Source organism: Sturnira hondurensis, unplaced genomic scaffold, assembly GCF_014824575.4.
Source record: "Sturnira hondurensis isolate 20B ecotype Veracruz unplaced genomic scaffold, ASM1482457v3 Scaffold0008640, whole genome shotgun sequence".
Classification (NCBI taxonomy): domain Eukaryota; kingdom Metazoa; phylum Chordata; class Mammalia; order Chiroptera; family Phyllostomidae; genus Sturnira; species Sturnira hondurensis.
In genome coordinates, this window is record NW_028081271.1 from 19,699,130 (window position 1) to 19,726,314 (window position 27,185).

The 27,185-nt window shown below is 38.3% G+C and overlaps 1 protein-coding gene and 1 pseudogene across 6 annotated transcripts in view; one reads left to right on the plus strand and one right to left on the minus strand.

The window, feature by feature from the left end:
• The window catches only part of NSD3 (nuclear receptor binding SET domain protein 3), a 111,475-nt gene that overhangs the window by 81,026 nt on the left and 3,264 nt on the right, over positions 1–27,185 (minus strand). For 5 of the 6 annotated variants that reach the window (XM_037055381.1, XM_037055379.1, XM_037055378.1 and 2 more), the window contains exon 2: positions 1,190–1,908. In XM_037055381.1, coding sequence (XP_036911276.1) covers positions 1,190–1,864 — 675 coding nt within the window. In that variant the 5' untranslated portion in view covers positions 1,865–1,908. Of the gene's footprint in view, positions 1–1,189; positions 1,909–17,351; positions 17,466–27,185 lie in introns of those variants that run through there. The other variant, XM_037055377.1, reaches the window with a different exon arrangement.
• On the plus strand, positions 15,485–15,734 carry LOC118993246 (uncharacterized; annotated as a pseudogene).

The following is a 27,185-nucleotide window of genomic DNA, read 5'->3' on the forward strand; positions in this document are numbered from 1 at the left end:
AATGGAAATTAAAAAATGTCAAAAAAAAAACAACCAACCCATGCCCGAAGGTACCTAACCTACATAAGGGATCAATCACAAGAGGTGCTCCACAGTTCTTTCCACTGGTGTATGACATCGATCACTATAACAAAGAGTTTGTATAAACACGAACCAAAAACTTAAATGAGAGCCAGTCTCTAGACCTAACTACCGGTTTACAGGAAATACTGGGGACAGAACTTGTTAAATAATGCCACTGGGATGTGATCAACAAACTCCAGAATATGGGCCCCTCTGATGGACAAATACCCACTCTCTTTATTCAATACACTGTAAGAAAAAGAGCAATAAGGGTAAACTGTAAATTTAAGAAGTCCTAAGGAATGTATCTACCAGATACAACATGTGGTCTCTGTCTAACTCCTGATTTAAACCAATCAAATGAAAAGCAAGATTAAAAAAAAATTCCAGCAGCATGCATCTTAAGTTATGTAAGAAAAATGGCTTTTTATAAAAACTCCACTTGAAGTTTTAATCAATATGTATAAAAACAAGCTTTGATTTTAACAAAGAGTTCCTTTATTACTTCAGGTTATTTTGTAGCAAACATGTTAGTAATGAGTGCTAAGTCTAGGATCTACTGGCAAAGGTTGGTCTAACTTAATAAAAAATATAATAATTAGCCCTGGCTGCAGTGGCTCAGTGAATTGAGTGCCAGCCTGCAAACCAAAGGGTCTCTGGTTTAATTGCCACTCAGGGCACATGCCTGGGTTGCAGGCCAGATCCCCAGTAGGGGGTGCATGAGAGGTAACCATACACTGATATTGTTCTCCCTCTCTTTTTTCTTCCCTTCCCCTTTCTCAAAAAATAAATTAATTAATTAATTTAAAAATATTAACCATTTTCTCTTTGCCCTTTCTATTCCTCTCCAGAAACAAGTTTATTAGAAGCAAATAAAAATAAAGTTGAAGGATTAGACAGAGAAACATCAGAAACAAGTGATTAGTCCCACATTTTTAAAATACGGCTTCCGTTTAATGGTATAACAAATATTTTCCCAGCACCTATGTATGATATCCAAAGCTCCTTGCTAGGAATTACAATAAGTTATCAGAAATATTTAAAGAGACGAAAACTGAAAAATATCTCTAGGACTTCCAGTAAATGTGAAATATTACAAAATTTCTCAAAAAGTGTTTCAACTTACACTTTGTTCCTCTGGTTCTAATTTGGGGATTTTGTGTGACTTGCGCTCTTCAGATCTAGATGAGTCATGCTTGTTGCTTTTTTTCCTCTTTTCTTTTCTGCTTTCATGCTTTGACTTTGTGTGCTCACTTGCCTGGACTTCATTTAAAAGGTCTCCACAAAGGGAAGACTCGAACAATTCCCTGCCATTCTGGATAGTTTTGGTTATTTTTAGTTTAATTTCAGGTGAGCCAGTCTTCTTTGGAATCACAGTCTGTGGTACCGAAGGAGGAGGTGGGAGCTGTGGAGGAGGAGGTTTTTCCAGAATTTCATGTGGTCTTGTGTTTGAAATTTCTGAATGGTAATAGTCAGGGGGGCTAAAGTTTCTAACTGCACCATAACCATTGGCCGATCCATTGGGATACTGATTATAGGACTGGTATTTGGTTTGAGTCTCATACATGCTGATTGATGGTGGGTAGCCATTTGTGAGTGGAGGAAGATCTTCTGTCGTGGGTGAGTATTGAAAGCCTTGCTGCAAGGTAGCTTCGTATGGTGTATGGCCACCATCTTCAACAATGTCACTGTTGTTATCAAAGGCATCCTCCTGGCGGATGTTGGCGGAGTCAATGAGTTGAGGTGGTTGCTGAATTGTGTTTCCCATGATCCCTTGCATGAAAGAGAAAGAGAAATCCATTGTTCTGCTCCAGCATCCTTAACTTTCCCTTTCTCTCATCGGGCCTAAAGTTTTAAAAGAGGAAATTAAAAGGTGTTAATATCCTCACAAGTGGGGATAAATCAATTGAAAAAGGATTAAACTAAAATATTCTGAACCAGCCCTGTCTGGTGTGGCTCAGTGGACTGAGGGCCGGCCTGCAAACCAAATGGTCACTGGTTTGATTCCCACTCAGGGAACAAGTCTGGGATGTAAGCCAGGCCCCCAGTTGGGGGTGAGGGAGAGGCAACCACACACCAATGTTTCTTCTCTCCCTCTCTTTCTCCCTCCCTTTCTCTAAAAGTAAATAAATACAATTTTTAAAATATTCTGAACCCAATTTTCATATCCAGGTATGCAGAGACACTAAATGTTTTTAAAACAGGAAGCCAATATAATTGTGTCACAGGAGAGACACTTTTTTAATCTTAAATTCTTGTATGCTTAAAACTCAACTGCTTTCACAGTAACTTTAGTAACAAATTTCATCCTCTTTGCAAACATGCAAAATAGCTTTGTTTCCCAAGTCAGAGATTATCATTCTTACGATAAACCTATTTGTAATATATCGTATTTTTCAACTGTAAGACTCACTTAGGTTTTAAAGGAGGAAAATAGGGAAAAATTTTTGAAGCAAAAAATGTGGTAAAATACTAAATAACATAAATAACATAATATTTCACCAATGTAAATGTAAACAGAACTCAACAGCAATATTAACAACCATTATTCCTCCCAAACTGGAGGGGGGAAGGTGGTGTATCTTATAGTCAGAAAAATATGGGTAAGCACTATGGACACATATAAATTAGGTCCCATAAAGCTTCCTTTAAATCATTCACGTTCTGTCCAGTGGTCCTTTTTGTTATTACAAAAATAATAAAATCTTATTGCAAGACACCTAGAGCAAAATCAAGGAGGCATAATGTTAGCAACTGGCTAATCCAAGTGTGGATTGTAATAGTCTTTAAACTTTCTTAAAGTTTTGAAAATGAGAAAAATAAAAAATTGGGGAAATAAATAATTTGATCAGGGGAAGCGGTAAAGCTTGCACTAAATCCTGACACCTGACATATTTAGACCAACTAAGCCAAATGGTCCACACTGTTAAAACTACTATAAAGGGAATAGAGCCACACTTTTTCATACCATCCCCCCAAATAATAAAATAATGCAATCAAGAAAGCAGTTTTGATCATTTTTTTAAAAAGCTATGTTAGGACTATAACTAAATTCCTTTATAGTGATTTTGATCATCACTGGAGTCTGGCAGCCAACTCCCAACAGCAGACAGGCTGCCTGGCATCTCAGTTAACACTTCCCAGCACTAGGGGGCTCCCTAGCTAGCAGAGGCTCAGAATCAAATTGCTAGATCCAAAACCCACATCCAAGGCTTACACTTGAGGCGCCTTTCAATCTCCCTAAATCTGTTTCCTTATCAAGAAACTGTAGATACGTACTTATAATTTTCTAATTACCTTGGGTTGTTGTAAGAATTAAAATTAATCTGTGAAGCAGTACTTCAGACAGTGCCTACGTATAGTTAGAGCTCAATACCTATTGGCTATTATTATTGAGTACAATACCAGGCAACAGATTTTGTGAAAAACTTGAACTCTGACCTAAAGGCATTTACAAGAGTATAATAGCCTGGAGAAGATTTTATGGGCAGGACTCATAAAATAGTATGAACACTGTGGAACAGGAGGTGACTAAGAATTAAACAGGGGGCTTCCAGTCAAGATGGTGGTATAGGTAAACACGGCTTCCTCCTCACATAACCACATCAAAATTATGACTAAATTATAGAACAACCATCACTCAGAACCATCAGAAACTGAGTTGAATGGAGTCTGGTAACCACGGAATTAAAGAAACCACACTCATCCAGACTAGTAGGAGGGCTGGAGACATGGACTGGGCCAGTCCCACATCCACATGTGGTGGATAAAAATTCGGGAGGATATCTTGGGAGCAAAGAGTCCCAGTCCCACACCAGGCCCCCCAGCCCAGGGTTCCAGTGCCAAAAAGCCATGTCCTCAAAACCTTTGCCTATAAAAACCAGCAGGGACTGAGTAGGTGGAAGAAACTTCTGGAGTCCTAAGCAGTTCCTCCTAACCCACAAATAAACTTACTCAGACTCAATACCTCCAAGCTCCATCACCAGAGTAGCAGCTTGAAAGATACCAGTGGCATTCAGGGAGGAACTGAAGTATCTAGCATCAAGGTGACAGCTTAAGGACAGCTTTCTCCAAAACTGAACGGCGGGCAGAGGCCATTGTCCCTTTTCTGAACCCTTCCCCACAGAGTCTCAGAGCTGGCAGGCAGGTGCCATATCTAAGACTCCATCAACCTGGCTAACAGTGTTTGTCCCACCCTGGAGATCCCCAAGATTCCACCCCACCCAACTTACTAGCCTACCCAAGTTGTTAACAGAGCCTTTTCTATACAAATGGGTGGTCTTTACTCATGCTTCAAAGTTTCCTAAATCCTATCAGACAAGCAACAGCCAACTTCAGTGAGCCCCCTGTGCCCATACCTCTTGCTAAGTGGCCCCAGAACCTGCACTAGCAGCAGCCAGCCGAGATTCACAGCTTGGCTTTGCCTGGGAATCTCCAGGCCAAGCACAAGTAAGAGCCATGTCAGATTGCTTTATAGGCCAGTCAGGGTGGCCCGAAGCAAAACACAGGTGTGGGCTGACCTTGGCCTATACCACCTGGAAAACTCCAGAGCCTGTGCACCCAGTGGACAGCTACAGACCCCAATGGAGCACCACCACCCTGACCTCGCACCATGAAGACAGATGATGGTGATCAGTGGTTACAGCCAGTCTTTGCAGCTGACTGGCCTGGGTAAATTCTTCCTGTTGACCTGCCAACAGAAATCAAGGCTCAATTACAAGAGAAGGGTATATTCAGCCCACATGAAGGGCGCACTTCAAGTACCCAGCTTAGTTGATAGGGGAGGCTGTGCCACTGGACCCTACAGGACACCTACTACACTAGGCCATGCAACCAAGACATGGACTCAAAACAGCTCTACTTAGTACACAGAAACAAACATAGGGAGGCCGCCAGAGTGAGGAAACAAAGAAACATGGCCCAAATGAAAAAAGAAAACAAAACTGCAGAAAAAGAACTAAACAAAATGGATATAAGCAATCTATGAGATGCAGAGTTCAAAACACTGGTTTTAAAAAGTATGCTCAACTAAACCACATAAAAAAGATCCAGTCCTCAATGAAGTATTCACTAATTGAAATAAAGAACAATTTAGCCCTGGCTGGTGTAGCTCAGTGGATTGAGCGCGGGCCTGTGAAGCACACGATCGCGGTTCGATTCCCAGTCAGGGCACATGCCTGGGTTGCAGGCTGGTTCCTTGCAGGCCAACTACCAGCAGGGGACGGACAAAAGGCAACCATACATTGATGTCTCTCTCCCTCTCTCCTTCCCCTCTAAAGATAAATAAATAAATAAAATATTTAAAAACTACTTTAAAAAAAAAAAGAACAATTTACAGGAAAACAACAATAGAGTGGATGAAGCCAAGAATCAAATCAATGATTTGGAATATACAGAAGCAAAAAAGTAACCTATCAGAACAACAAGAAGAAAAAAGAATCCAAAAAATGAGGACAGTCTAGGCAACCTCTGGGAGGTTTTAAGGAGTCCAACATTCGCATCATAAGGGTGCCAGAAGAAGAGAAAGAGCAAGAAATAGGAAATCTATTTGAAAAAGTAATGAAAGACTTCCCTAATTTGATGAAGGAAATAGACATGCAAGTCCAGGAAACATAGCAAGTCCCAAACAAGATGGATGCAAAGAGGCCCACTCCAAGACACATCATAATTAAAATGTCAAAGGTTAAAGAAAGAGAATCTTAAGAACAGCAAGAGAAAAGCAGACAATTACTTACAGGGGTGTTCCCACAAGACTGTCAGCTGATTTCTAAAAAGAAACTGCAGGCTAGAAGGGACTGGCAAGAAGTATTCAAAGCAATAAAAAGCAAGGACCTACAACCTAGACTACCCTATCCAGCAAAGCTATGATTTAGAATGAAAGGGCAGATAAAGTGCTTCCCAGACAACATAAAGCTAAAGGAGTTCATCGTCACCAAACTAATTATTATGTGAAATGTTGAAAGGACTTATTTAAGAAAAAGAGGAAGGTAAAAAATATGATTGTTAAAATGGCAATAAATATATAAATTTCAACAATTGAATCTAAAAAACAAACTAAACAAACAAGCAGAACAGAAACAGAATCACAGATATGGAGAATACTGGGATGGTGGTCAGTGGGACGGGGTCTAGGGGAATGCAGAAAAAGGTGAAGGATTAAGAAGTACAAATTGGTAGTTACAGAATAGGCAGGGAGATGTTAAGTAAAAAAAATGGAGTAGCCAAAGAACGTACATGCGTAATCCACGGACATGAACAAAGGAGGGGAGATTACCAGAGGGAGTGGGGGTGCTGGGTGGAGGGGCGCAAAGAGGGGACAATTGGGACAATCGTAATAACACAATTAATAAAAAATAAAATTAAATTGAAAATTAAAAAATAACAAAAAAAAGAATTAAACAGTGTTACCATTGTAACAGACATTTGAGCAAAACAATATTCATTAAGAAAGAACTCAGGCCCTGGCTGGCGTAGCTCAGTGGATTGAGCGCGGGCCTGCGAACCAGAGGATCTTGGTTCGATTCCCAGTCAGGGCACATGCCTGGGTTGTAGGCCGGTTCCTTGCAGGCTAACTACCAGCAGGGGTCGCACAAAAGGCAACCATACATTAATGTTTCTCTCCCTCTCTCCTTCCCCTCTAAAGATAAATAAATAAATAAAATCTTTAAAATATATATAAATAAATAAAAATAAAAATAAAAAAAAAAGAAAGAACTCAGACCATGCAAGACAGCAGGATGTGGATTTAGGTGTTTTTAAGCCACTAATTTTAAAACCACTTAGCACAAGACATCAAATATTCTACCTTTGTCCTCAATAAATCCCTGATAAAGATGGTATACAGTGGTACCTTGGAACTCATTGTTAATTCATTCCAGAACTCATGACAAGAGCTGAAAGTGATGAGTACCAGTCCGTGAAGCTTTTTCTCCTGCAGGATGGTGTTGTGACTCACACAAGTTCTACAACTGTGACGAGTCCTGTGCTGAGTGTGGAAACATTTTCTCCTCGTCAAAATGCAATGACTGCAGGGTCCCACAAGTTCTGAAGCCGATGAGTACCGAAGTATGACCATATTTTAATTTTTCTGTATAACTAAAGTAATAATAATGACTAACATTTGAGTATGTGTCAATACTATCCTAAATGCTTCACAACTGTTATATTATTTTATTCCTCATCACACCCCTTTGAGGGAATACTAGCACTACCCTTGTTTTACAAATGAAAAGGGAAGGCCAGCAGGATTAAGTAACTTGCACGCAGTCAGACTCCTGTTAACGGAGAAGTCAAACACAGGTGCTCTGTTGCGAAGCACTGGCTGGCAGAGTAAGCTCATTTCCTCCAGGCCCTAAGTATGTACAGTAAATAGCAATGAACACAAAATATTCGCACTTCACACTTCCACAATGCCACTCCTCCGAGCTAACAGTTTGGCGGGAGACTACATAACCACACTAGTCTTCCGCCCATTCTAACATGCACTCACTTCCAAGTAAATGAACCCACCAAAGGCAAGTAACTTGTCACAAATTCTTCCTCTGACCAATGTTTCTAGGTTTTTTAAAGATAAATAAATCAATAAATACTTTTTCTTAATTTTTTGAAGCTGTCTTTAAACAATTCTAAAGAAAGAAAGTTAAAAATTGTCAACTGAAGATTTAAGGCTATTATTTATTTACCAACTTATTCATGCAGCAAATGATAATAGAGAAGTTTATAGAATCCTTAAGTAAAATCTTAGAAATTAAATTTAAAGAAAAAAGGCATGTCACATGGTTCAGATGAACAGCTTGAGGCTATACATACCAATTAAGTATGCATGATATCTTAAATGTCTAGTTTAAGTCAGTTTAACAAATTCTCAAAATGAACAATTCTATTTGGTAGACCATATATATTGCTAGATTCTACTTTATACAATTACGTGCTCTTCTATATATATATAGACTGACTTTTCTATGTTTAACACCAGTCTCTTCTCCGTAACAGAAAACTTTATATTTTTTATACAACAAAATTCCTCATGTTGACATCATTATTCAAGTTTTTGAAATCAGAAATGGTTCTAAGTTGTCATATAAACTGCCTATTTCTGTTTTCAGACCCACCTACCCCTTAAATACATTCCTAGGTTACTCAATTGATTAATCTAACCCAAACACTTTCCTTATTAAAATCCTTCAATCGTTCCTAGCACCTTGACCAACCGAGCCCATCAGGCCCTCCAAGCAAGGGCTCTACTTCTCCAACCCCCAGTCAGTTCTGTGCACCAGCGATGTTAAATCACAGGGAATTACTGTACACACACTGATTTTACACCACTGTGCCCTTTTACTAATGCCATCTCTGGTGCCTAATATGCCCTTTGACATATATGTGTGTATTTTGGGGGGGCTTGACCTTTAACCATTTTTTGAGCTCAAAAAGTCATCTCCAAGAAGTACTAATTTAAGCTGTAGGGTAGTCTGAGTAACTTTCCTGTGTTATTAAGATACACTACGCAGGACTCTTAGAATTAATCATGAAACAACCTGTTTATGTGGTTTTCTTAAGAGCAGGAAGTAATTTTTTTTCATCCATGTTCTCCAGAAACACAAAGCCAGCACTCGGAGGAGAGGTTTAAGGAATCTTTTAAACTGAACAATACAAACTTAAGGGAGTTACTACATATAAGTGAAATACTTTAAAGCGTTGTTGAGGATCTTTCCATGGAGAATGAAACAGAATACAAATGCAGTTAAAGTCTCCTAGGTAATATCCTCGGCCAACTCTGCCTGACGGCCGCTCACCTGACTACTGAGACTCCCCTTAGTCCTGGGCTAACCACGAAGGCTAGAAGCACCAAAAAACTGGCATGCGGTCAAATGAATTAACCTGACGAAAGGCCAAAAGATAGAAAAACTCCGTATAAGCACATCTATTTATAACCCTGATGTCACTAATACTGTAAATCTGAAGTTCAGAAGAGGGAAGCATCCACCATAGCATTTTCAGTCATAGTTAGCTGAACTGGCATGAATATCAATCTTTATTTCCCAAACCTCTTCTATTACAATCAATCATACTAAAATAGATATATAATCAATAATACCACAATGCCAAGCATACGTGATATATCAACATTAAACTTTTTACAGCTAAATAATTAGCAGAATGTAATGTGATTTCAACAGAGAAGAAGAGGGCAGCCTTCCTTCGCCCCAGGATAAACAAGGGATCCAGATGTTTCTTTCTGTGAACTGTTCCAAGAAACATGTCTCATGATTTATGATAAATCCACAGTCTGCATGTGTTTCTATAGCAACAGGAATAGAAGGCACGCACACAGTCTGCAGTAATGAATCAGCTCGGCTGGTTCTTGAAAACCTGGCATTTTTACTCTTTGAAGATTTCTGTGGCAAAGCATTTAAAAAGAAAAATTTAAGATATACTGTTGAAAAATTAGAGGGTCATTTTGTTTTAAAGCAAAAAAAAATCTAAATTCAGTATATAATGGCAAGCTCAAGTATACATTCTTTGAGGTGTAACAAGATAAAACTATCAAATACATTAATGCACTCATTTCTAACTAGATGATCACTTAATGTTTAAAAATCAGATCCCGTATCAAAATGAATTCAGTACCTACACGCACATCCCCCCCCCGCCCCGCCCGAAAACTTCTCCAGCCATGACTCATCTTTAATGACTGAGAACGAAGACGTCTTGATGACAGATTCGAGGGAGATTTTCATTTTATTATTTTCCCCTCAAATCTACACAAAGAAAATAATGGGAGGGAGGAGTTAACTTTTTAAAAAATATGGTCCATTATTTTTGGTACATAGTTATCGAGAGTGAAACCAGAGCCTCTATTTAAAAAAACTTGAAAATGATGCTTGAACTGTAGGAAAAACGTTGAAATCCCCTAATGCCAGGGTTTTACAAGAGACTCCTTTCTTTTTGATTCTGTGTTCTATTCACATTTTAATTTAATTATACGATCTGAGTGATCTGTATTGCCCATTTGGCTTTCATAATTTAAAAATTAGTTAATTGTTAATAATGTAGTAACAACAGTGTATTGTTAAAAAAGATTCAAGCTATGTTATTCTACTTCACCATGCCTGTTTAAAAGTGTTAGCCATTCATCCTTTATGGAAGTAAGGAGCAAAGAAATCAAGAAGAGTCTAAGATTCAAAAGGGCAAGCAGCAATGAATGATGTGTCATTAGAGACCGAGGCTAAGTTTATTCACACCCTCAGATTCCCAATTACCAGGTACAAATGTGAAAGCTGGACAGGAAAGAAGGCTGATGGGGGGAAAAGTGCTTTATCTGAAATACGGTGTTAGAGGAGATCTCTACAGATACCCTGGACCCCCAGAAAGACAACCCGGTGCATCCTACAGTGAACTAATCCTGAAACATCACTGGAGGCAAAAATGACAAAACTGAAGCTGTCCTACTTTGGGCACACCGTGAGAAGGCAGGTTTCCTTGGAAAAGACAATGCTGCTGGGAGAAACAGAAGGCAGCCAGAAAGAGAAGGACCAGATGTGAGATGGACTGGCTCCATCAAAGAAGCCGCAGGCATGAGTCCAACAGAGCTGAGCAGGGCCGTTCGGGTCAGGACAGGGCGCTGTGGACACCACGCATTCCCTCAGAGAGTCAGTCACCAGGAGTCCGAGCTGACTCAGTGGCAGGGAAACACAAGTGCGGGAGATGAATATTTTTAAAGAGCCCAAACACACACATTTAAAGATCAGCAAACACAATTTGCTATCAAGGATGAACAAGATGCAAATACACTAAAAAAATCAATATTCTTCCATCACGAGCCTTTTTACAGTTTAACAACAGTAAAAAAATCCAGTGCGAAGGTGGGGGTTATGGAAAAAAAGTCAACCACCTGGTTCTAAGAACTTGATCACACCTCTATACTACCAAAAAGGAAATCAACGACAATGTTTATCTTTTATTCACTAAAAGCAGCTAAAATTGATAGCATCTAACCTAGCTCTGCTCCACACAAAGAACAATAACTGAATTTGGTACAGTGACTACACAACTCTATGTCAGTCTTTCAAACAAAATGGATCCTGCTTGGCAGTTTTTGTCAAGAAAATATAAACAACTTTACAAATGGAAGTGGTTGTTCCATTTGTCTTTAGATGATCTTATCCTTCGAGGGAACAAAAGCCCTATCAGATTACAAGATTTACTATTTTATCCACAAATAAAAGAAAGTGCTTTTCACACCATCCAAGTGTTATACAGTGGATAGTTACAGCTATCCATAAAAGTTTTAACCACAGTGGTATAAAAGCTAATTATTTTTGACTAAAATTTGAGCATTCCCCCCACGAATTCCTTAAATTCCCGCAATAATGCAAAAGCTTGGACCTCTGACTTTGAGGCCATTACATAATGATACTAACTCTAGAGGTACTTAACAATTTTTAGTTTCCTTATGACTTTTTAAGTAAAAATTTAGGCTGTCTCCTTTACAAGGTTTGAAAAGGCTGCTAGTCACACTTTCAAATCATTTAAAGAGGTGTACTACATTGGGTTGAGGCTAACCCTTTGAAAGACCAATGCTTTGGTTTAGAGGAAAACATTTTCTTTTCTGAACTATTTTTCAGCTATTATATTAATAAAATATAAAGTCTCCAAGTGACACAAAGGGCTTAGAGTATGTAAGAGAAATGTTTTAAATTAGTAAACCTTATCTGTGTATCTCGACTTAAAGGTACTTTCCGAGGTAGCCTTTTAAAACGAACTCTAGGCTGCTGACTAATTTCTGCATTAAAATCTATTTGCTTTAAGATAATTCAGATGAGATTACATTCCCTTTGCATTTTCACATGATTTTACTCACTTATCCACTCAGATACTAAGTAAATCATGTCATTTTTATCCAATTCCTGACAACATGCATCCAAATCAGTGTTCTCACTCTGTCCATGCAAAAAAAACCCAAAATGTGTCAACAGGAGATACCCTCTACAACAGGATTTGCTACACGACACTTGCTCACTAAGGAACTAAGCAAAAGCATAAAACTGGCCACTCTCTTCAATAAATGAAGAAGTAAAATGTGAATCTCATGCTTAAACAATGCAAACAAAGCAGAAATAAATCTTGGTGGTATGTGCTCTTCTTTTCCCCCTACTAAGGCACTGTATTTCAGCCATACTTTCTAAAAGACGCAGTAACATTCCTGCAGAATGCCCTGCTAATCTATAAATTTTACTCAATTTAAATAAGAAAGCTCTCACAAAAGGCTGCCTATTGTACATTTCCACTTATACAAAAGGTCCAGAACAGAAAAAGTCTGTAGACGCAGAAAGACCCGAGCCTGCCGGGGGCTGGAGGAGGGAGGATGACTATCACTGAACACAGGATCTCTTTTGGGGGTAATGAAACCGCAGAAAGGTACACTGTAAAGGGGTGAATTGTGTGCATATGGATTACATCTATTTAAAAAAATGCTCCGAAAGAAATCAAGAAAGCAATTACATATGTTTCTCAACAACATACTGTACAATATCTGTTCAAAAAATTAATGGTTTAAACACACACTAAATGTGCTCACAACAGCCCCGGCTGGTGGCTCAGTTGGTTGGACCACTGTCCTGTACACCGAAGGGCTGTGGGCTCCATCCCTGGTCAGGGCACATACTTAGGTTGCAGGTTTGTAAAAAGCTTTATACTTACACGCCACAGTAATTAAAATAGGAGGTACTGGTAAAAGGGCAGACAATGCAGCAGAGGAAGACCCCAGACACAGACCAAGCCTATATGGGACTTTAGCATGTTAACAGGAGAAGCACTACAGACTGGGGAGGGAAAGCAGAAGACTCAAAGAACAGTGCTAGGAAAATGGCTTATTCATACAGAAAAAAAGAAAATTAGATCCTCGCCATGTAACGTACTGAACTCCAGTGGCTTAAAGACCACATATGAAAAGTAAAACTTAAATACTTCTAAGAAAAACCAAAACCATAAAACAGTAGATTTTTATGAACTCAAGGTGGGGAAGGATTTCTTAAACAATACATAAAGAGTACAACACAAAGGAAATAAGTAATAAGTTCAGCAATATTAATTTTAAAAACCATGCACCAAAAGACAACACAAACAAGTGAAAAGACAAGCCTGCAAACTGGGAGAAGATAAACACGGTGCATGAAACAAGGCTGAGTTCTAACTCCCCAGCTTTCTTGCAAATGTTCCCAGTTTGTACCATGTTCACTGATTCTGCCGTACGATTTCTCGTCTGGGCAAGAGCATCAGCTTCCAAACTGTTCTTCCTGTTTCCAAAGTTGTCCACCTCCAACCTGCTCTGTAGAGCATTGGCAGTACTTAACAAGAAAAACTGAGAACCCCCACATACTTAATGATCTCCCATGGAGATCTTAATGATCTCTTCCTGCCTTAGGACAAGATCCAGAAGCAGAAGACCTTTCTTGATCTGGCCCCTACCTCCTTGTTCGGCCTCCTCTCCTCTCCGCTTTCCCACCTGGTCCACCACCAGTCCAGCCTTTTCCCTTTCTCTCCGCAACCCCTCATCTTTCAAGATTCTATTCAGATGTGTTAAAATGCTCCAAGAAATGATTCCAGACTGCCCCTCACACATCACATACCCAAGAAGCCAGCTAGGTCAAGTACCCGCTTCTGTTGGCACAGCATTCTACGTATAGTGACCCACAGCATTTAATACATGGTAAAGGGCCGTCCTGACCTAAAGGAAGGGTGTGCATGAGTGTGTAAGTGAACATGATCTTAAAACATTTTGTAAGAAAGAACAGTGAAATTCTTTATTACATCAATTCTGGATACCCGCTGCTGCCTGTTAATTGCCCTCTGTGGGCAGAAACATGAACATGAACCTCGGCGTTGGGCCGAGGTTCACACCAGCTCCCCTTCCTTCCCCTTCTGCCTCTGCTACAATGGGAAGGAGACCAAAAGTTACAGCCAGGTTGTCCCCACCCAGCCTGCACAGGCTTCTCCAATAAAACAAATATTTACTGAACACTTACTATTTACCAAACACTGAGCTAAGCCCTAAAGTTACAGGGATAAAAATTTAGGCATGGTCCCTACAATCATAAAGTGACATTATTCCTGGAGACAGAAAAGCAAAACAAAAAGTATAGGAGATAAGGCTTAGACACTGTTCCTAATGAGGTTCATTTATTCATTTCATACTCGGTGCCTGTATTTTGTTTAGTCCTGAGAATTAGAGATAAGAGGTGAGCGAGACAGAGGCCCTGCTGACAGAAAGGGACAAGTGCCCTAGGTGACAAAGGAAAACATCTCAGTCGAGAAGCTAGGGGATGTGAGAACAGAGAGAGGATGCCAGGGAGCACAGACATTTTCAGGTTTAGGAAACAAAGAGCCCTGTGCCAAGGGAGAGGACGTCCTTCCCTATATTACTGAAAAGGATTTTCAGTTCCGTTAGGAACTTTCAAGGCTTAATAAATATCACAGCTTCCAAATGATCTAGATTACTACAAAGGCCTTTCTTGATATGTTACAATCCCGAATTACAAGTATTTAATGAAAGCGCACTACTTAATCCAGAGAAATATAAACAACTTAGATGCCAGAGTATATAGAAACACTGGAAGTTTGCTTTGAGGACATGGGACTGACTTCATCTCTGAATCCCCAGGCCAACTGTAGTGCCTGGCACACTATCAATAAACAAGGCAACTGTAAACAAAAGGGAGTACTATAGTTAAGGGGCCACCGGGTTGGATTAACAATGGAAATATTTTTAATATGGACGAATAATTTTTAAGTAATTAGCCTTGTTGAAATTCCACAGGCTGTTTGTTAACACAATGCATTCCCAAGTAACTGTACACATTTGATTTTTCTTTCCTAAGAAAGGTCATGAATAAAACTAGAAAGTGTCTGCACTATGATTATTTATATGTCCAACACAAAACCAAACTAACAGCAGAAGACAGATCGGGCGGCTGGGGAGGAGACAAACTTCCTCGGAGCTTAGGAACAGACTGCTGGGAACAAATAAACCACCCACAACTTTCTATGATGATTCTTTTCACACAAAGACAATAACAAACTTATTGGCCAAGTCAAAAAAGGGGGTTGATTTACTACTAAAACGTTTAGTGTATTTAAGACTTTTACTGCAGGCCAACTCCCAGCAGGGGATGCATGAAAGGCAACCATACATTGATGTTTCTCTCTGTCTCTCCTTCCCCTCTTTAAAGATACATAAATAAAATCTTTTAAAACAAGACTTTTAATTTCTAACAACCAAAAATTCTGGGTCATATGGATTTATGGGTGATTTTCAAAAAAATATGGGGGTGGGATTTGCAGTGGTGACAACAGCACTGAAATAAGAACCATTTTTCAACATCTGCTCATTTAAATATATATTAGCCACAGTTAGAAAAGTCTCATCACGTCCTGACTTCTGGCTAAGATCAAGTATAGTATTTGTTGCCCTGGCTGGTGTAGCTCAGTGGACTGAGCACGGGCATGTGGACCAAACGAGTATAGTATTTGTTCCTATCAGTCTGAGTACGTCCTCCATCTGAGGGCAACACGTTACATGCAGTTTGGAAGCAGGGAGATGGAACAGGAGTTTGCTCTGCCCACTCTGCGCCGCGACCTGGTTCTGCAGTACTTCCAGGAATGGTGCACTAAAACCTGCCCCCAAAACCTCGAGATGGAAATTTATTTTAGAAAGGTAAACGATGTGTAAATTCCCTAAATAAAAAGGCTTTCATTTACATCCTAAAACATTGTTAACTATTTAAAAATATGTCTAGCAATAGATAAGTGAAAATAAAATCCTTTCTACACTTACCATGTTGGCATTTCAAAATCAGAATTAAATCGCCAATTTACTATAAGAAATATTTACTATAAGAATATATTTTATCTCCAACTACTCTCAGATAACTGAAACCAATATCAGCCAAATACTGCTTACATCAGTTACAGTGACTACATCTGCTACACAGTGATGTTCATTCGTGGATCGCAAGTCAAAACAACACAGAGAGAAATGAGGTCTTGGCAGCTCTCCTCTCCATTCCAGCCAATCACATAACAAATGACTTTGAGTGAACTTTTTTTTTAAAGATTTTATTTATTTATCTTTAGAAGGGAAAGGAAAGAGAGAGAGAGAGATATCAACGTATGATTGCCTCTCGTGTGTCCCCCACTGGGAACTTGCCTGCGACCCAGGCATGTGCCCTGACTGGGAATCAAACTGCGATCCTCTGGTTTGCAGGCCCGCGCTCAATCCACTGAGCTACACCAGCCAGCGCTTTGAGTGAACTTCTTAATCTCTGCCTAAAAGGTTAGGAAATGAAGCTAAATACTAAAAAAACTGACCGTGGCTATATCTTCTCATATTTTTGTCTATTTTGTCAACTCTATTGTGTTTTAGGCAGATGGGATTTAGTTGGTACNTGGTTGCCTTTCGTGCGTCCCCTGCTGGGAGTTGGCCTGCAAGGAACCAGCCTGCAACCCAGGCATGTGCCCTGACTGGGAATCGAACTGCGATTGTCTGGTTCGCAGGCCCGCGCTCAATCCACTGAGCTACGCCAGTCAGGGCTGAGTGAACTTCTTAATCTCTGCCTAAAAGGTTAGGAAATGAAGCTAAATACTAAAAAAACTGACCATGGCTATATCTTCTCATATTTTTGTCTATTTTGTCAACTCTATTGTGTTTTAGGCAGATGGGATTTAGTTGGTACACATGTGTATGTCTGGACAAAAGTTTGTTTTTAAAATAAGACTTCCCATAGAAACATTTCTATATGAAATCATAACTAGTCACCTTAAATTACCCACACCGACATTGCAAAGTAAATAATTCTCTAAGTAAATAATCAAAGCTGAGCCTCACCTCGCCTATTTCCAAACTCCAAGTGGCATGTTACTCCAGATAGCTATCTTATTCCTCACAGAGTTCTTTGCTTTTTTTGTTTTGTTTTCTTTGTGACATAGTTCACTACTGAACACAAATTATGTACCAGATCTTGTTCTAGGTCCTGGGACATCAAAGGAAAGAGATTCCTATCTCATAAACAAGAAAATTTCAGATACTGTTAAGCTAATAAAACAGGGTAATATGACACAGTGACTAGGGGCTACATTGTTATAAAAAGGATTAATGGATCAAAGCCAGGAATCTGTCATATAGAAGACTGAAGAAAAAGAAGTGAAGGGACCTGACTAGTGTGGCTCAGTTGGTAGGAGCACTGTCCCTTAACCAAAAGGTTGCAGGTTCGATTCCCCATCAGGACACATACCTACGTTGTGGGTTCGATCCCCAATCCCCCGTCTAGGTTCAGGCTCTAGGATCACTAGGATCCCAGGTCCAGGTACGCAAGGGAGGCAACCAATTGCTGCTCTCAGCTCACATCAATGTTTCTCTCCCTCCCCCTCTCCCTTCATCTCCCTCTAAAAGCAATGGGAAAAAAGTGTTCTTGGGTGAGGATAACCAAAAAGAAAAAAAAAGTGAAGAGATAATCATCAGGCATATATTTTATTTCCTATGGAGTTCTCTTTGTTTCAGAGGCTTCTGAGGTACGACTATCATAAAAAGATGTGAACGAGAGTTCAGTCAAGTATTCCACATAATATAAAAAGCTTAAACTTTAATTATTATTTAACCTGGAACAATTAAAATAAAATTAAAAATAATATTACTTAACCATAACTACTCCAAAATATTACTGAAGTGAAATCATTTTGTTGGTCAACAAATTAATCTGTTAATAGAAGCAAACAGTCTGTAAATAGAAGCAAATTTATGTAGCAAACTACATAAGTTAGAAGAATTTAAAATAATACTTCAGCTTTCAAATAATTATTACTAAGTTATTTCCTGTGAATGGATTTATTCACTAAGATAGTACAATTTTAAAAACTCAAACCCACATAAACATACAAACACAGTAATCACAAGAACAATGGATGTGAAAATGTCTACTTTTACTTATTTCTTTCCCTTCACTAAGAATATCTCAATCTGTCCTAGCCACATGTGGCTACTTAATTTTTAAACCAATTAGAATGACGTAAAATGAAAAATGGAGGTCTCGGGGACACCGGCCACATTCCAGGGCCCATGCCCACACGTGGGCAGTCCATGCCCGTGACTGCCCCCGAACAGCCCAGACACGGAGCATTTCCATCATCGCAGAAAATTCTACTGGACAATGCTGACATAAATTGTTTTTCATATTTGACCTAAATAAAAACATCCTACAAAAGCTTATAAAAATACAGTTAATCATAAACGTTTTTTAAAAATTGGTGAACAGGACTGTGAAGCTAGAAGGAAGTCATCTAAGAGGAAGTTCAGCCATCAGATCTCCATGCTAGAGAATAAGACAGACTCAGATAAATCTGGGGACAAGCAAAAGTGTACTAAGTGTACTCTGACAGCGGGTTTCGAACATGAAGCTTGAGTTTTCGTTCCCATTCTACCTCTAACTTAGCTACCTAAGAATTTTGAAGAGATACAACATCCTTAGGCTTTTCGTTATAGCCCATAATGCAGGTTAAATAAGGTGACCCAGGTAACTGGAAATAACCCCAGACAATGGGAAAATGGGCTGTGATTCCTCCTAGTTACTAATATACAAAAGTATCTGGGTTTTCATTCTGACAAGAATATATGTGTTTTAAAAAATTAACTTTAGCCGTGGCTGGTGTAGCTCAGTAGATTGAGCGCGGGCCTGTGAAGCAAAGGGTCGCTGGTTTAATTCCCAGTCAGGGCGCATGCCTGGGTTGCAGGCCAGGTCCCCAGTGGGGGACACATGAGAGGCAACCGCACATTGATGTTTCTTTCCCACTCTTTCTCCTTCCCATCCCCTCTCTCTAAAAATAAATAAATAAAATATTTTTAAAAATTAACTTTAACATCTTTTCTGTCATAATAACATTATCAAAGATGTTCATTATTTGTAATAGCAAGCAATTATATGAAATTCACAACCAACATCTCTTTACATAAATAAGTTTTTAAGGGGTAGAATCAGCATGACCACAATATTTCTTTCTATAAAATTCTCTAAGTAAATGATCAAGATGTGTCAGGGACATGGCACATTGTCTTCTAATTTTTATTTTAAATTCTGTAGAGCAACACTATTTTTAAAGGCATAACTGTACTATTCCAGAATCTGCTTAACTCTAGTGTTGTGACCCCAAATATTCTCTGAAACTGTCACTTAACATTTTTCTACTAAAACTGTGTTAAGAGAAGGATAATGGTCAAAGACATTAAACTATCCTATATTAGGAAGTGACCCACATGAAAGAAACACAATTATGAAATACAAAAAAATCTGTACCTTATTTCATTTAAACCCAGAAACCCAGTCACTAAATACAGTCGCACAATTTTCACCTATGATTCCATTAAGTTATACAACATTTTACGTTCCTTTGTCATTCTTATTTTTCCCTGACTAAACCACATTAGTATTGAACAGCCTTGTATCAATACAAAACTTACTAGTAAAATACCCTGTTCTCCTTTTCAATTTGGTTTAACCTCAACTGTCTTCCCTTTATTCTTGACCACACCCATCAACAACAGACATGGTGTTGCCACTTGAAGAAAATAGAGATTTCCAATCCCTTACATCAAGGGTACTGGCTCACGCTGAAAATTACTTGATATCTAGTACACTGACGAGTTCATCCACCTCCTCCTTCCTACCTCTGTTTTTCTCTACCTATTTCTCCAACAAACTTAAATTATAATCAAATGGTTTCTCGGCTTGGTTCTTAAAATTTTGCAAATGCTCAAATTTTACTTTCTTTTCCTTTGTGTTCTTCGTTCCCCACCAGACATGAAGAGAAAGCATTACAAAAATGATATATAGTTTTTAAAGGTCTAGGCAACTTATCACAACATCTAAATTACACTAAGTTTATCTTTTCTATAGAAATCCAGAATTTTTTTGATTCATCAGGTTTAGCACTTCAGTATTTTAGGTTCAATTATGTTCAACATTTTGTTTTCAAAATAAACAGTAAAAGTTAGAACCAGAGTAACTTCATAGCATACATTCAAAATTTACATTATCGTCTATTTCCTTGACCAGAACACCAGGTGTCAGTGAAGCTACAGCCATCGTGCTGTTGCTACAACAACAGTACAGGTAAGTTTGAACTGGAAAGTTCCTTCATGTTCAAACCTGCACCAGCATGAATTCTCCTACCAAGTGAGAAACGCCCACACGACCCATACAGACATTCTGATCAAGCATTAGTTAACTTTCAACTTTTAACTTCTTAGAAAGTTAATTTAGGCCAACTGAGTTGATTTCTTCAACCAGTAAACATTCAACTAAAGATTAGTTTGTTCTGCATGTGTTACTTTTCTTATACTAAAAAGAGTCCCTTATTATCAGCCAAATTCTGGCACAATTCTAGGCACACTTGAGCACTTTTAATTTGGATCCCTCCGGGTAACTCCAGAACGGAGTCATTTTCATCTCTACTTCAGAGATAAGATCACTGAGCCTCAGTGGTAAGAGGTACAGTATGGCGAGGAACTCAGATCTTCTTGGTTCTTGCTTTAAACTCCACTGACCAGAGTTAAAAAAGATAAAGATAAAGATAAAGATGTTTTGTTACATGGCTTAAAGCAAACAGAACTGTCAGATAGAGCACAACAAACCCCTCACAAAAAAGAAAACCAGGCACTGGCTGAGTAGCTCAGTTGGTTAGGGCCCTGTCCTGATGAGCCAAGGCTGCAGGTTTGATCCCCAGGCAGGGCACACGGACCAATGACTGCATAAACAAGTCCAACAACTCGATGTCTCTCTCTCTCTCTCCCTCTCTCCCTCCCTCTAAAACCAGTAAGTCTAAAAATTTAAAACAACAACAAAAAACAACTTTCCAAATGTGGACAAGTTGTAACAGTTATATAAGCATAGCAGAATTTCTATAACCATTTTCTAAAATTAGTTATTTCTAGGTAACATTTGATTGAAATGTCTTTTAAACCGCATCCAACATTCTCCATTGCACTGTACACTTTAAATGGATGAATTGTATGGTATGTGATTTCTCAATAAAACTGTTACTAAAAAACAAACTTTCTGGAGAACAATTTGAAAATATGTATTAAAAGCTCCCGAAATGTTTATACTTTTAAGTAACTCTACTTCCAGGAATTTACTGTAATAAAATAATCACAGTAATACTTTTTTATGTCATCAAATTATAATATCCTCAAATTGCAAACTACCATCAACACAAGAATGGAAAACATTTTTTACAATGACATTTATGTCAATTTGTTAAATCACATTCTCAAAAAATATTACTTCACAATAAAGCATATTATAAAATAAATGTACAATCCCAATTTGTAAAAAAATACATATGTACATAAGAAAAAAACACTGGGAGAACACAGAACAAAATGCTAACAGCAGTTACTTTCAGTTAGTAGGACTTTAGCTGACTTTAATCTTTGTATCTTAATGGTTTCCGATCTCCTTCAATGAACAATCCTTTCATAACTTAAACATAGTAAATGTTATTTTAAAACTATTGGCCACTTAGGAAAGTCCAAACTTTACATTAAAAGATAGAAACTAATAGTGCTATCAGTATTTCTAAAGGGGTAGTGTGTATGTGTGTGTGTGTGCAATACCTTAATTAATAGCCTAACCTCCATACTTCACTCATCCAAGTAAAATATATTGTAACGATCAAGGCATCATCGTGCAGGTGATAACAACACAGAAACCACGAGATGACCAAAAGCATATTAACTATACTTCACACACAAAGCCAAGTGACCTAATTTAGATTTTTAAAATAATTATATCGCCCTGATTGGTGTAGCTCAATGGGTGGGGTAGGGTCCTGCAAACCCCAGGGTCACCGCGGGCCAGGTCCCCAGTCTGGGGCGCTGGAGAGGCAACCCACTGATGTTTCCTTTATAGCACATAGGTGTTTTTCTCCCTCTCCCTCCCCCTCTCTCTAAAAAAAATAAATAAAAATTAAAAAAATTTTATCAAGTCATTTTTACTTCCACTTGGGAAAACTCAACATCCTTTGCTGGGTGGGGGGTTGGGGCTGGCAGGGTTGCTCAGTTGGTTGGAGTAGTGTCCTGTACACCAAAGGGTTAGAGGTTCCATACCCAGTCAGGGCACATATGGGAGGCAACTGGTCAGTGTTTCTCTGCTTCTCTCTCTCTCTCCCCCCATCCCCCACACTTCCTGTCTCTTTAAAATCAATAAACACATCCTTTGGTGAGGTTAAAAAATCCTTTAGGTAGCTTGGCTGGTGTATCTCAGTGGCTTGAGTGCGGGCTGTGAACCAAAGGATCACTGGTTCAATCCCCAGTCAGGGCAATTGGGGGTTGCAGGCGAGATCCCAAATGTGGGATGTGTGAGAGGCAACCACACTCTGATACTTCTCTCCCTCTCTTCTCCTTCCCTTCTCTCTCTTTCTCTCTAAAAAATAAATAAATAAATAAATCTTTTAAAAATCCTTTGGGCAGAGGACATTAGCAAGGAGCATCTTTAACTTTCAGTCAGAATAAAAAAACAATAGCATTCTATTGTTACAGAAAGGAATTCAAGGATACAGTAAAGCACACCAAGAAGTTTCTTACCACAATCAACCACGAGATACTATATTCTAATATATCTGAATCCTGTAGAAATCATAAACATGAAGACAGCTTAAAGTGACAAAATTACAGTAACCAAATAAAGGATTTAATTTACGTATGCAGAGGTGCTATAAAAATGTCTTTCTCGAAGTTCACACTTCAGAGTTTTATGTAAATAGACTGCATTAGGCAAGTGTGTGTGTGGGGGGGACACACATCCTGCTTTTTCTGCCATCAAAATCCTCGAAAGCCAACATTTAACCTTTCCAAACATGATTAAAATAGTCTAGAAAGCCCAGGGAAGTACAATCAAGTAAGCATCTTCAGTTTCAAAAGAACTTTGGTTCACCTAGCTGAAATAAAGAAAAGGTAAGAACCGAGCAAGACACCAAGGGCGAGGAGTCAAACCTAGACTGTCACTACTGATTACTTCTCAGGTTGAAAACTTTTGAATGGTTTACGTTAGTGTGAAAGCAAGAGAGTCAAACTTGTTTTTTTAAAATAAGACATTTACGTTAGGACATTAGTAGCATAGGCAAATTTGACACATTCTAAACAAAAGTCTAAAAGATTAGTGTTTGCACATTAAAACCAAGTCATTAAATCCCATCAAAAAGCAAAAAAAATGAATTCTGGAAAAAAAATGCTTTGTATAGAATGGTGTAATTCTTCTAGGATTCGGTTTTATTTTTGTTTCACATTTGTTAATAAAGTCCCAAGATTCCAAATCACTAAAAGACTATACTAAATGTTAGAAAGCTGCCTAGATAATCCTTTCAATAATAACAAATAAAAACTCATCATTCAGTTTTCACATTTGCTGACCCCTCAGGGTACATTTAGGTGTTATGGTTATTTACGTCATGCTTCACAACTTTAAAGTTTTTTAAAATGCTTACTTTTGAAATTTGTTTTTTTAATGGCTTTCTTAAGACTCCACAGGTGAGAGACGTAAGAAACACAAGCTTCAACAGAGGCAGTATTGTCTTGGCTAGGGCCAAATGCCAATGGGAAAGTCTCCATATGATACTTCGTAATTTTCTTCATCCCAAATCAATTTGATAAACTAAATTTTGTTTTACCCACAAAATCCCTGGAAGCCACACATTCCCTAAATTTAAAATACCTACGTATATATCTCAGGAACCTTATATGTAAGTTACCCCCAAATAAGAAAAAGCATGTCCTTATGGCACAAAAATACTATCCTTACATTAAAAATTAATGTTTGTCTACCAAAGTAAGTAATGCAGGTTATTAGGGAAAAGCCAAGACACACCCATACAGGCAAAAGTAGGTTTACAGGTGTAAGTACATGAAAACGTTTATCCTTGTATTATTATTTATTAATTACTGTATTCATTTCCGCATCAACAACTAGAAGCCTACTTTTCCCCACCCCTGTATTTTTTTAATATTCTAAAAAGTAATCAGCCTACTAGGCCTGAGAATTTCCTGAAATCTCAATCTTCCGTCTTTAATTTTTTTTCTTTTATTGATTCTAGAGAGAGGGGAAGGGAGGGAGGGAGAGATGGAAAGAAAGATCGACGTAAGAGAGAAATGTCAGTCAATGCCTCCCGCACATGCCCTGACTGGGGGCAGAACCTGCAACCCAGGCATGTGACCTGACCAGAAAGCAAACCTGTGACCTTTTGGTTTGCCAACAACCAACCAAGACACATTGGTCAGGGCTCAATTTTCAATATTTTTGTTTTGTTAAGACTTTATTTATTTTTAGAGAGAGGGAAATGGAGGGAAAATGAGAGGGACAGAAACATCAATGGGTGGTTGCCTCTCATACACCCCGTACTGGTGACATGGCCAGCAACCTGCTTAGGTTGCATGTGTCCTGACTGGGAATCCAACCAGTGACCCTCTGATTAGCAGACTAGACTGGCACTCAGTCCACGGAGCCACACCAGCCAAGGCTCAATCTTTAAATTAAATTAAAGATTTCTTGTCTTTCTAACTTCACATTTAAAAGGAAAAAACTTAAGTTATTGTGAGGGAATCCGATCCAATATTTCAAAAGGTGTAATATAAGTGTGAGGTATTACTAGTTAATAATATATTTCTATGCTTAAAGTGGAAACTGTATGAATATAAAAAACTTTCACTTTCCTATTCACTTTCTCCTCAATATAGTCCTAAATCTGGATGAAAAAGGGAACCTAGTAAGAAAAAAAGAGTCACAGAAGACCAGTCAACGATGACACAGATCTACATTTGTTTCAAAATAAGCCAAGAGCCCACCATTTTCAAAGAGCTTTCCAAATTCAAAATACTGTCAGTAAACAGATGTACTTTAGGAATAACAACACACATCCATCTAGTAAAAAAAAATAGACGTTCTCTAAATTCACAAAGCCTGAAGTATGCCTTTAGCCTTTTTTTCCACGCCACACTATAGCGGCACAACATGAAACAGAAGTGTCCAAAGGTACTTACGTGTTTAGGTAAACAACCAAAACCCAAAACAAAACCCTGCAAGCTTTAGAAAAATGTGTTAGATAGTATAGTCAATTTCTTAAATTTACTATTATTAATATTTATAAAATGATTAGCTTCCAGAAATAAAGCTCACATTCATTGAAAACTCAATACTGGACATGTTTACTAAGAATGGAATAAATCATCTTAATTGCACTTTCAAATATAACAGATTCTTTTTAAAGTAAAGCTAAAAACACCACTGCATCAAGAAACAAATTTTATAGATACCAAATTCTAAAATATTTTAAAGCTTTCACAATTTTAATTTTTTAAGTGTCTAAAGCAGACTATCTTTTTGTTTTAAGATAAATATCCATGGTAACTTATTTTCTTCTTGAAAAGACAAAAATAATAATACTAATAAAATAATCAACAGTGCCTGCTAAGACTTTTTTAAAACTTGTTTTCAATGAGCTATTTCTTAAGTTCATTAAAAAAAGTTTATCAGTGTCTCAACTGTCTTACCAAGTGGACACAATTCATTGACACATTCAAAAATACTCTGTGCACACACTACACATAACACACAGGGAGCACGACAGGAAAGAACAGAAACACAACCCAATGCCTCACTGCAACTCAATCCTCCTGCATTCGTTACACTAAATGTGCCTAACCTTGAGAATTCCCCTCACCTTGAGCTTTCACGGAATGCTCAAATACTTCCTAACAATGAAATAACGTGATGTAGCATTAAAATCCAGGTAACGGGTCGTCACCAAGGCCTCAGTTTTCTCTTGTAAAATAATGTAGTTGGACTATATCTTTTTTCTTCTTAAATAGGCTGTTAGGGACTTAATTCAGGACCTGCTCTATTACATCTAAGCAAAAACCTGNAATTCTCCTCACCTTGAGCTTTCACGGAATGCTCAAATACTTCCTAACAATGAAATAACGTGATGTAGCATTAAAATCCAGGTAACGGGTCGTCACCAAGGCCTCAGTTTTCTCTTGTAAAATAATGTAGTTGGACTATATCTTTTTTCTTCTTAAATAGGCTGTTAGGGACTTAATTCAGGACCTGCTCTATTACATCTAATAGCAAAAACCTGTTAACAACCTAGCGTGAATCATATTTCCAAACAATGGAATACTACTGCACGACCCTTAAACAGAGCTGTAGATCCCTAAGGGCTCATTCAAAAGGATGTTCCAGGTAGCCTATTAAAACAAAAATGCAAAATGTAAATACTATGGCCCAATTTATTTGTGTCTTAAGACGGAGATATACAGTATGTTCTGTACATATTTCTATGTACAGAAATGTTCTAGGACACACAAGGAACTCAAATGATCCTTGGTGGGAAATAGGGTGCTAACTTTTTTTTAACCTCTTAGTCTTTCACATTATTTGAAAAAATTATATAATGAACACACATTATTTTAATGAATTAAAAAACAACTAAAAGTAAAAGTCTGCTGATTTGGGTTCTGTAATTAGAAAAGACCTGAGTTCAAATACTGGCGTGACTATTTACTATTTGTGATGTTAGGCTACTTAATCTCAATTTTCCCATCCGTAAAACGGAGTTAACAGTACTAACCTCACACAACTGTCAGGACAGTAAAAGAAAATCATTCATGGACCTGGCTGGTGTGGCTCAGTGGACTGGGTGCCGGCCTGAGAACCGAAAGGTTGCTGGTTGATTCCTGGTCATGGCCCCCGTGCCTGGGTTGCCAGCCAGACCCCCAGTTTGGGGCATCTGAAAGGCAACTGATGAATGTATCTCTAACACATTGCTGTTTCTCTCCCTTTCTCCTTCCCTCTCCTCTTTCTAAAAGTAAATAAATAAAATTTAAAAAAAAGAAATTCATGCACATAAGACACTCAACACTGCACATTGTAAGAGGATATCTACTAGCAGCTACAACTATGATCATTGTGAATGTTATTACAAACCCCACAAACTGAGAGAATTCAGAATCTGACTTGCCAATTCAGTCTAGATGACCAGTCTCAAAGACAACCAATTTCCTTTGCCCAAAACTCATTCAATCA